Source organism: Malus domestica, chromosome 05, assembly GCF_042453785.1.
Source record: "Malus domestica chromosome 05, GDT2T_hap1".
In the NCBI taxonomy this organism is placed as follows: Eukaryota; Viridiplantae; Streptophyta; class Magnoliopsida; order Rosales; family Rosaceae; genus Malus; species Malus domestica.
In genome coordinates this window covers 7,394,492-7,406,618 of record NC_091665.1, presented here as the reverse complement: position 1 = coordinate 7,406,618, position 12,127 = coordinate 7,394,492, and the positions used below count along the sequence as shown (strand labels likewise).

Here is a 12,127-nt window from a genome sequence, read left to right as displayed (position 1 = left end):
ATTTTATCCCAGGACTTGTCTTTCTCGTAATTTAACTTAAAAGGCTATAATTGTTCCTTTGCTTTTTCATTATATCAAATTCACAATAGTATAATTCGAAAGGAAATGATTAAGGTATTAATTTAAGCAGTTAATTAACTTCTACTAATCAAGATGAAAGCGATTTCTAGGCATTATGAAAAGAATGATCATCTAATACCATGGTCGTTGAATAACGTTATGTAAATACCAAAATCACATATATCATGTAACAAAATATAGATTAATAAAGGAAAGTCGGTAGATCGCATCAAAATGTGATGATTTTATCAGATTAGGTTCATGATACATGTAGATAATTCAACCTTGAATGGAAATGGACCCCATTTCAAGAATTTGGATCGAAAACAACAGCTAGTAATAAAAGGCTAGTAGCGTTGGGTTGGGGTCATTGACAAGCTAGAACTTTATCAAGCTTTACTTGCTGACAATATGATGGTTCAAGGTTTTCTAAGATAAGTACTCCTTAGTTGAAGTCTAAACTCTTGTGGTTTGGGTGTGTAACACTAAGTTTGATCTTTTGCCCTTTTTGTTTTTTACCTTTTATTTTTTCTAAATGGTATATTTTCAGTAAGAGATGTGAGAGGAAATTGGTTTTGAACTCACGCCATCCACAAGTATGGTTCTAAAACTCCCTACCTAGCGCCTAGGCGGTTGGTCATTGCCTAGATTAATTCCTAGGTGTTTGAACATTAAGAAATGACGCTTAAACGTGCCTAGGTGGGTGCCTAGACCCGTCTAGGCACCTGCTTAGGTCACGACTCTCACTTAGACTGAAAATAGATAACTTTTTTCCATTTTATTTTTTCAATAAACTGTAAGAAACTTGAATACTTGGATAAACATTCATTATATGCTTGTTTCTCATATTTCTAATATTTTATAATTTATATGTCATTCTATTTTGCAATTTATGTATCTCAATACAATCATGTATTTTTTTTAAGTATAAGTAGATATTTATTTATATGTTAATAATAAATTTAATTAAAATTAAATAAATAAAAAAACTACCTAGGCACTAGGTCGTCACCCACCTCCCGACTAGCGCCTAGCGCTTTTTAAAAGCTTACAAGTGAAGAGAAATACTATTAAACCACAGCAAACATAAGGGTAAATCGTCAAAATGGTCCCTGAGATTTGCATAACTCATCACTTTGGTCCTTGAGATTCCAAATCGATAAAAGTGGTCCCTGAGATTGTCCACCATCCATCATTTTGGTCCTTCCGTTAAAAACTCTGTTAAGCATCCTGGAGCTCTTGGCTGGAAGTTTGGGTAATTTTCAAAGCTTCGTAACTCAATCGTTGCTTAACCAAATTCGACCCATAATATATCAAAATGAAGATAGGAAAGTGTAGAATAAGATCATATCTATTTCAAAGCCCAATAGTTGCTGGATATGGCCGGAAAATAGCCTCAAAGTTGACTGGTCCAAGTGAAAACTTGAAAACTCGCGGAAACTGGGTAAACTACGTTCATAACTTCTTCAATACTTAACGAAATCAAGTGATTCAAAAATGAAAATCATACTTCTCAATGAGACGAAGAGAATAGTATCTTTTTCGATGGCTAACTCGCAGTGGTTTGGCCGAAAAACGGCTCGAAAGTGGCTAACTAGAGACCAAGACAGCCACTTTTGAGCCGTTTTCCGGCCAAACCAAGGCGAGTTAGCCGTCAAAAAGGTACCATTCTCTTTTTCTCGTCGAGAAGTATGATTTTTGTTTTTGAATCACTTGATTTCGTTGAGTATTGAAGAAGTTATGAACGTTTAAAGTTTACCCAGTTTTCGGCGAGTTTTCAAGTTTTCACTTGGACCAGTCAACTTTGAGGCTATTTTCCGGCAATCTTTGGCAACCATTGGGCTTTGAAATAGATATAATCTTATTCTACAATTTCCTATCTTCATTTTGATATATTATGGGTCGAATTTGGTTAAGAAACGATTGAATTACGAAGCTTTGAAAATTGCCCAAACTTCCAGCCAAGAGTTTCGGGACACTTAACGGAGTTTTTAACGGAATGACCAAAATGATGGATGGTGAACAATCTCAGGGATCACTTTTATCGATTTGGAATCTCAGGGACCAAAGTGATGAGTTATGCAAATCTCAGGAACCATTTTGGCGATTTACCCCAAACATAATGTTACGAATCATTACATATTTTCAAATTTGAAGAAGTTCAGGAATATATATATAATTGGAAAAGTCAAATATAGGACTGCACCCAATAAAAAAAGGGAACTCTAACGAAAAGCTCCTGGTACTGTTTACTTTAACGAAAAACCACATTTTTACACTAAAAAGTCAATCATGGTACCATTCACTTTACCCTTTATTTTGCCTTTATCGTTAAAACTAAAAGTTTTCAAACTCTTTTCATTAGTTTTCCTATAAAAATAACCAAGTACTTCTTTCGTTACCCTCTTGTGCTTTAGGGATGTTTGACATTCTTGTTGAAAGGCTAAAAACGTTTTTGAACTGTTTTTGGAGAATAGGTTAGAAATTTTTCTAGAGAATAACCTGCTAGGTGCCTCTCAAGAAGAACTTTCATATACTTATTCAAAAAGCACTTGAACTTTTAATAAATTTTTTAACATGTTTGTGATAATAACACTTTTTTCGTAAGTGCTTGTAAGTAGAAGTATTTTGTACATAAAGAATTTTAAAAGAGCTCATATCATGAGTAGTGCGTTGTAATTGAGTAATTAAGTAGTTTTTACCTTATGGTTGAGAGAGATGGAAAGTTCACCCATATGGAATTATACTTTTTTTTCATACATAGATATATTACATTAAGGAGATGGAGAAATAAAGTGGTTTCGAATTCCCACCATGCACAAAATTTGAACTTAAAATCTCACACTTATAATTAAATCGTGATATTAATGGGTTCCAATACAAAAATTTCTTTTTGAAAAGATAATTTTGTCGGATCACCGCTGCTTGATCAAAATGGTGTCAGAAGGGAGGGTGTTGATATTCTTGAGACCAAGGTAGCTAATTTTATTGAGGAGGGTGTTAGGTCTTTTCCTCCAATGTTTCATTGCACTTCCCTGTAATTTGTCAGTTTCTTAGGAAATATGTTCCTGTTTCCATGACTGGCCAAGGATCTGATGCGGTAATTTGGGAGCCCTCTCCTTTCAGGTAAGCTCTCTTCCCGCGATGGATATCATTTCTTAAGGCCTCGTTTGCAGGTTATTAGGTGCGGGAGATTGATTTATTCTAATTTTATTCTTTCTAGAATCTCTATCGTATTTTGACTGAGGACATGCTGCAAAGATGCATTTTATGGCATCTTAATGTGTTTTATGTTGTTTGCACGTGGAATCTTTTGAGCACGTTTTTGTTACATGCACTTTTACCATGTCAGTTTGGCAGCATATTTGGGATGCTTTTGGTTTGGGTACACTTCATGGCTCCTTATTAAAACGTTTTCACCCTAGGTTGGCCTTGGATAGGAGTTCACAATTACGGGATTTGTGGTTTGCAGCTTTTGTTTGTACTATATGGTGTATATGGTACTTAAAAAACCAAGCTCCGCATGAAGGACTTACTATTCATGTTTCTTATGCTTTGAGTTTATTGTTGGTCAGATCCATTATACAAATAGAATTGGGTCTGGTTATATGAATAATGTTGTTCGCGATTTATGTGTATTGAAGAGGATTGGTGCTACATGTAGGCCTCGTTGAGCCCTCATTATTTTAGAGGTGTGTTGGCTTCCTCCCAATCATAGTTGAGTTAAGATAAAATATTGTTGGCGCTTGGAAGAGTGGTTCCGGTCATGCTGGTGGTTTGTTTCGGGAATTCAAAAGCTAGTTCTTTCTAGCCTTTTGTTCTAACCTAGAGATTCCTAGCTCTGTTGGGGCGGAGTTAATAGCGGTTATTAAAGCTATTGAATTAGTTTCGGTTCGAGATTGAAATTAAATTTTGTTTGGTTGGAAGTTGATTCTGTTTTGGTTCTTGACTTCTTGCGCTCTCCATAATTGGTTCCTTGGCAGTTGAGAGGGGAGTGGAGGAATTAACTGCATGAATTTCTCAAAATGCATTTTTGGTCTTCTCACATTTATAGGGAAGGTAATCAAGTCATTGATGCCTTTGCAAATCATGGTTCCTCTTCTATTCAATGTGGTTGGTGGGATTCTCCTTCTGATTTCATATTGTCGTATTAGCATCGTGATTATGTAGAACTTCCAAACTACCACTTCAAATAAGTTATCTTTTGTTGGCCTTGTTATATCTTGTATTGGTTGTTGGAGGTTTTGTTTGTTATGGTTGCTATATATCGTAGTCTGGGTTAGACTTTATGTCCCCCTTGATTGTTTGTAATTTTCTTCTTTTTTAATAAAGTTATATTTTTGTCACTTCCCATTACAACAATATTGGAGCAGGATTGACTTTGAGGTTTTACCAAAAAAATAATCCCTTTAAGAATGTCTTCAGTAAACAGATGCAAATCTGAAACGGCAAAACCACATTTACATCTCAATTTGCACCTTCAAGAAATGTGAATGTGAATTCTACTCTAAAAATATGTAAATTTGAAATCTCATTTATTTTTCTCATAATTACTCATAGTGCTCATTTTCTAAAGATGTATATTTACATTTTCCGACAAAAATGATACTATACATCATTCCATTAGAGAATTTTTCCATCAACAAACAATATAAAATGTCTATTTTAAAGTCTTTTGTCTCTTCCGTTGCAATGCTCCCTGAGCACAAAAGAGTATAGCTTGTATGTCCCATGGTTCTGCACCTTGAGCAAAAGAAAGTATAGTTATTAACTACATACCGGAGAGATTTTTCAGTGTAACTGGAATACAAGATTGTACATCACGTGTTACCATATAATTAGTGAGATATGTGTGTTGAAAAGTTGATAATTTAAAAAATAAAATTTCTCACCACTTATATAAAAACACGCGGTTTACCGCTCGTGTTCCGGTCACAATGAAAATTTTCTCTGCATACTGTCCGATAATGGAGAGATTTTTCAATGTACCCGAAATACAGGATGGTACACCACATGACTCCATACAAGTGGTGAGATTCTTGTGTTAAAAATCGATAACATAAAAAATAAAAATTTTGACCACTTACATAATAACACGTGGTGTACCGCTTGTGTTACGGGCACAAGGAAAAATTTCTCCCGACAACGTGTCCACATTGCATATACACAGAGATAGAGGACAATATGTAAATCCGGGAAATTAAAGACTTTGTAAAATCCAAGGAAACCTTTTCGAACAGAAATTAAACAATGTTTAATGTTAGTTTACAAACAAATATTAACAAGATAAGAAATAGCTGCAAAGGGCACGAAAGGGTTTTACCTGAATCATGCTATAAACAATTTTCTTGTTGTATCTATATAGATTCAACCCAGTACTTATCACGAAGCACTGGATTATTAATAAATAAGGAAAGGCTGTTCTTGTTCCCTTGTGTGTCAATTAATCAATTAGAATGGTTTAGCCCATGATATATTATCCAACCTTAACTTAGTGATCGAAGAGTGATGGATGACTTTGGGGGGACTCATCTGGTAGATATAAATCTAAAAATTAATATGATTAGCTATATATTTGATTTGGACAGGTTGGAAGTCTGCCAGGGCTGTGTATGTGGCAGCAGATGAATGGTACCAAATGGCCAAGGGCGGCACACCAAACAGACTCGATAGGGAGGGAGGAGATGGATAGTGAAAGGCAAGAATGTGACGATGTGATATATATGTAAAAGATAATATGACATAAATCACTCATTTTTAACGGGAAAAAACGTAACATCTAGTTTAGTGCCAGACAAGATATCATTATAAGTAACTAATTATAAGAATCATAAATGAAGTATAAAAGTAATTGTCTAATTGTAATCTAAAAAATTGGCAAATATTTGGCGAGTTCAATAAAAACGGAAATGTTTATGAAGATGGAATAATGCTAGAGACAACAAGTTGTTTAATTCCTCATAGCCTCTCTGGCTTCGAAAATGGTGAATAACCGTGGCTTACCACCAGTTTTCTTTCTTTTCTTTTCTTTTCTTTTTTCAAAGAAAAAAAACAAGTTGTGTAACAAATTTGATCAGTCTCAGATTAATGATGTGGAAAACGTCTTAATTTTAAATGAATACGAGTTTAATTACAAGTGAGTATGTATTGAGTAATTAAATTATTTTAAAGATAAACTAGAGTAACCCTAATTGCATCTCACAACACCTAAGCGCGACCCGTCCCATCACCACACTGTCCGTCTCTCCTAGGTGGGAGGAGTTCTCTGTTTCTAAATTAACATCTCAATGTTTCTGTTGTATTCCAATACCATACATTGATCATCTATATATATATATATATAGTGATGTATTTTGAAAACTGATAAACTTTTTTTCTCAATGGGGATTTGAAAAATGTTTATATATATAAATAACAAATAGACGAGATGGTAAAGTCAAGAGATAATGTGGGAGTGAATGTTGTTAAAACTTAAAGCTACAAACCTAGTTTAGTTAAGGGAATAATATATATAATATATAGTTATATGCGGAAAATCTTAGAACACAAAATTGCGGTGGGCGGGGGTGGCGTGTAAACATGGTGTCACACTCACGCCGTCCAAACACAAGCTTTGCATCTCATTTTCTCAGCTGCCACCCCACGCGCAAAGCCAATGCGCAATCAATACCATTACCACTCTTATGTACCCTCTCCTCTCTTTCTCTTAATTCCATATATACCATATCTCTTGTTTTTAAACTAATTACAATTAACTAGCTCTTTTCTTCATCTAAATCTTCATCTCATCACCATCGAGCAGCTGACCCATGTTTATAAATACATTTATTGGCCTCTCTTTCTCTTCAGCAACAAATTAATATTCACTTCACAGAACTGCAGAAGCCCTCCCTCTCCCTCTCTCTCTCTCTCTCTCTCTCTCTCTCTCTCTCTCTCTCAAGCTAGGGTTCACCGGATCCAACTAATACATACATCTTCAATATTTCCATTCTTTTTTACGTCTTCATATATCATCCTTGAGTATTTCCTTTTCTGATCTCTTACAAGTTCTTTTCTTAGCGCAAAGAAGGCAGTTGCAGCAACAGTTTTATTGATATCCTGTGAGTATTTTCCTGTGTGCATGATATAATTCAGCTCATGCATATGTTAATCTCACTGTTGCATGCAGAACTATATATATATTTTACAACATATATATTGCTAAAATTGTTTTAATTTCTTAGTTCCTTTTTACAGATGAAATTACTAGCGTTTGTGTAATGCATCTACATTTACAGTTAATTAAAATTCACATTTTGTGTGATGGATGATCGATCGATGATTTGTTTGTACTAAATGTAGGTCAATGTTTTAATAATCTTACGGTAATTAATGAAAAAATTATATTGGTTTTTATTGATTAGTTTTGATTGTGTAGTTAGCGTGGTTTGGGTATGAAATGAATTGTATTTAAGGAATTCGGTCGAGCAGGAGGTAGCAGGCAGGGAGTGCGCTGCACTCAAAGAAATATAACATGCTTGTGCCAGCAAAGTCAAGCTTTTCGGCCAACTTTTGTGTTCAATATATATTTGTGCCTAATTACTCCATGCAACTAATGAAAACAAATTTACTTATGAGCTTAATTTTGGGATAATCCTATGTTTCAATGTTAGCGTGGTGGGTTCCAATCCACTACTAATCCTCTGTCATGATTTCTTTCTTTTCCGCAATGTCAAATAGCCAAAAGCACATGCACCACCACTAACAATTCCCACAAGTGAAATCGTCATCATTACTAGCTAGATACTTAGCTACTATATAGCATAGGGTTTAAATATCATGCACACGACTTTCAGAATTTCTTCTTCAATATCCCTCCAAATTAAGAGTCAAATAGCCAAAAGCACATGCACCACCACCAATTACAAGAACCCTTCGACTATGTTTGGGCAATGAATTTTCAAATCTCTTTTAAGGTCAAGTTATAAAGAAATGAATTACAAAATATTAGACAAAGAGAATTAAGAATGACAATCATGGCCATCATATAGGCATGTAAGAGGAATTTACAAATGACACTTTCCATATAAGGATTTGTAAATCCCCTTCACATGTCTTTCTAATGATCATGGAGAACATTTCTAATCTTTTTTATATAACATTTGTAAATCCTTTAAGACTGAAAACTTTCTTACCTAAACATAGCCTTCGAGAGGCAGTCCTAAGAAAAAAATGTATCATATGATTCTTTTTATTTCATGTAATCATGAATATATATATATATATATATATATATATATATATATATATAGGGCAATTCTTTGGCATCCTTTAATATAAAGCATTTGGTATCATTTTGAACATTAGTAGTGCAATACAATCACATTCAAGTATAATATCTCACATTTAATATGATTATGATAAAGTTAAAGTTAATAACACCGCATTACATTGTTATAATTAATAAGATTGGTAATTACATTGTGGACTATATATAAACACACACACTCACACACACACACACTCATGCACATATATAGCTAGTCAAGAGAATACTTATAAGGACTCTCTCTCATACTTCCTTGCATGATATGCAGGTGCGTCTAGAAGACCATTAGTAATGGAGATGGAATCTTGTGTTCCACCAGGCTTCAGATTTCACCCGACAGAAGAGGAACTTGTGGGTTACTACCTGAAAAGAAAGATCAACTCACTACAAATTGATCTAGATGTCATCGTTGACATTGACTTATACAAAATCGAACCATGGGACATACAAGGTACTTTAAGAACCAACTTATTTTTAACGTTTGCAGTTTGACCTCGAAATGGCACAAAAAGATATGTACCTAAGGGGGGTTTCTGTGTTCATACTATTGGATATGGCAACGTGCAGAATGAAAACAACATTGGAAGAATCCGTTGATGCTTGTTAGGAAAAAACGAAACAAAATAGATAGCGATTTAATACTTCATTTTAGCTATTTGCACTCCAAACTGTATAGCTAGCATTCACAAAAAGAATAGATGAAACTAATTAAAGAATGATTAAGCACTAACCAAAAACATATTGCACTTTATCTCCTCTTTGATTAGTCAATTTCATCTTTTATATAGTACTTGACATTATGGTAGCTAGCATTAAAGTGCTATCGTGCATGCGGCATGCATTTTCCTCAAAATTATAACATAATAGAAACAACATAAACACAAATGCTACTCTTTGTCATCAATGGCTAAACAAAAGAGTTGTTATTGACATCGCATAAGATTATGAGCATATGGATGCATTCTGATAACTATATATGTATGTATTGTATGGTACAGCGAGATGCAAGCTGGGCTACAGTGAAAAGAATGAGTGGTACTTCTTCAGTCACAAAGACAAGAAGTACCCGACTGGAACTCGAACAAATAGAGCCACAGCTGCTGGATTCTGGAAGGCAACAGGAAGAGATAAGGCAGTGCTTTCAAAGAACAACATTATAGGAATGAGGAAGACCCTGGTGTTCTACAAGGGACGAGCACCTAACGGCAACAAAACCGACTGGATCATGCATGAATATCGACTCCAAACTTCTGAACATGCACCCCCTCAGGCATGTTCTTCAATATCGTCCATCGATTAACTTGTTATTTAATTTTTCTTCAGTTGATCGAGAAATTGACAATATTAATATATTAATTATATGAAAAACTTTATTATTAGAGAGAGATGCCATCATTAAACCCTAAACCAGTAAATAACATGTGTTTACATACGTAGTTTGAATTTTTATATTATATGAATATATATTTTACACACACGCATGTTAATTTGCAAATTAACAAATCCGGCCTGGTTATGATCGTGCAGGAAGAAGGATGGGTTGTATGTCGGGCATTCAAGAAGCCAAGTCCTAGTCACAGGCAAGGTTTTGAAGCTTGGAAGCATGCTTACTATGTCAGAGATCATCCTTCATCTTCAAGCTTCTCGAGTGAAATGCCTATGGCTATGCTGATCAACCCCAATCAAGGTTTCCATCAACCTTTTCGTTCAGATCAGCAAGATCATTTCGTTTCGAACAACATTTTCTTGGGTAACCAACTCATGGAACTTCCTCAACTAGAAAGCCCAACCATTTCAACAAGCTTTGTCACCCAAGAAAACATATTGAATAGCAATAATCTCAGCACTGAAGACTATGAGGACGACAGGAGCAACAACAATAACAGCAATCAACAAATAGATTGGAAAAATTTGGACAATTTACTCGAAGTGCAATTGACTGATAGGGCATCATTTTCTCATCCAAGTTTATCGTCGGGACCCCAATATTATGAGCAAGAAACTCGAAGTAACCATCTTCTTGGATGCTTCCAAGACTTGTGACAGCAGAAGATCAATATAAATGGTCTCAACAATTTATTCTTGTTTGGCTCTTAAAAATAAAAAATAAAAAATAATAGTCCAGTCCATATCTAGTTGTGTAGTCGGGACAAGGTTATATATTAAGCTGTTGAGAGATTGCATGCTTAAGAGCATCTCCATTGTCAAAAAAATAAAAAATTATCAAATGTAAATTTTTAGGCTTAATTGGTAAATGTCAAATTTTCTTTAGCTCAAACTCATATGTTTATTCTAATTCATTTAATATTTGTAGGACCCGCTCTTCAAAAAATAAATAAAAATAAATTTGCATGATTTATGATTGGTGCATTACTAAGACCAACACAACAAAACATTCAAAAAATCAAATTTTATTAAGTGACATTCCACTAAGGATTTGCATTTCATTTAAAGACAATCTAAAATTAACCTAAAGTACAATGAAGATATTTAGAAAGTTACTAAGAATTTTGGCTCACAAGGCCAATTTTATCGTAGGCCACAATAATTTGGTTACGGCCCATGCTCAATAGCCTGATTACGAAAAGTCAAGAATGTTGGGCTGGGTAGCTTTGTTTTAATGCCAAGAAATAAAAGTTTTAACTTTTAAATGATAATTTATGAATACTTTTGATACCGATATAATATCATCCAATAAAAAAATCTTAAATTGTTGTAGGCCTTTTTAACTTAACTATTCTAAGGGAATAGAGAGAGGGAGGCTAGCGGCAATAAGAGAGAAAAGAGAAAGATTTAATTGTGAGGTTTGTGTTTGTATCACCCCATTGTGCCTTTATTTATAGTAGTAGGGTAGGTTAAATCCTTACTTTTTTAGGATTAAAACTCTAATAGGATATTAACTACTAAAGGGAATATTCAAAGATATCCCTAGATACACTAGGATTTACACAATCACATTCATATTCTAAATATGACTGCAACACTCCCCCTTGAGTGTGTAAATACTCAAACAAAACATCACATCAGATCTTCAACATATAAGATAGAACAGTTGATGAAGTTGGCGGCACAACGGGTGAATCCGAGTCTCAAATTTAAAGAAAGTATGCATTGGTAGTAAAACTCACAAAACCTCGCTATGGTAAAACCTAAGGCAGGTGAAAACCCATAGACTAAGGAGAAAAGTGAGAAATATGCATAATGTCTATAACAAACGTCAAATAAGACGAAAGTAATGAACTCAACGGAGTATGATCATCCCAGCATGGGTGCCTAATCAAAACCTCATTAGGTAGCAAAAAACCAGTGGAAAAAATGTTCCTATTCGTAGGAAAAAAAGTAGATTAAGATCAAGTGAGTATGCTTCAGGATACTCCCCTTAAGTTAAACATAACTTCCAAATAAAAGAACTACAAGCAATTCAACTCAGATAATTTACACATATCGATTCCTTGGACAAGCTTCTGAAAAGTAGACTTGGGCAATGACTTGGTGAAAAGATCGGCCAGGTTGTCCTGAGAATAGATTTGCTTGACTACAATATTCTGATGCTATTGTTGCTAGTGAGAATAAAAGAACTTTGACGTTATGTGCTTGGTGTTGTCTTCCTTGATGTATCCCTTCTTTAACTGCTCAATACATGCAGCATTGTCTTCAAAGATCATCGTAGGAAGGTCAACGACGGAAGTATGACCATTAGTGCTTCAAATATGTTCCATTACTACTCTCAACTAAAAGCACTCACGCGATGCTTCATGC

General features: G+C 34.6%; 1 protein-coding gene across 1 annotated transcript; it reads left to right on the top strand.

The window, feature by feature from the left end:
- Positions 1–6,907: 6,907 nt before the first annotated feature.
- Positions 6,908–10,646, top strand: LOC103443874 (NAC domain-containing protein 30). The gene is made up of 4 exons (XM_008382770.4): positions 6,908–7,160; positions 8,637–8,819; positions 9,367–9,638; positions 9,896–10,646. The coding sequence occupies exons 2-4, from the start codon at positions 8,660–8,662 to the stop codon at positions 10,409–10,411; spliced, it is 948 nt and encodes a 315-aa protein (XP_008380992.1). The 5' UTR covers positions 6,908–7,160; positions 8,637–8,659; the 3' UTR covers positions 10,412–10,646.
- Positions 10,647–12,127: the final 1,481 nt, after the last annotated feature.

Coding starts and splice junctions, on each gene's coding strand:
- LOC103443874 (XM_008382770.4), top strand. CDS start 8,660: ATGGAGATGGAATCTTGTGTTCCACCAGGCTTCAGATTTCACCCGACA. Junction 8,820..9,366: donor CGAACCATGGGACATACAAG/GTACTTTAAGAA, acceptor TGTATGGTACAG/CGAGATGCAAGCTGGGCTAC. Junction 9,639..9,895: donor CTGAACATGCACCCCCTCAG/GCATGTTCTTCA, acceptor ATGATCGTGCAG/GAAGAAGGATGGGTTGTATG.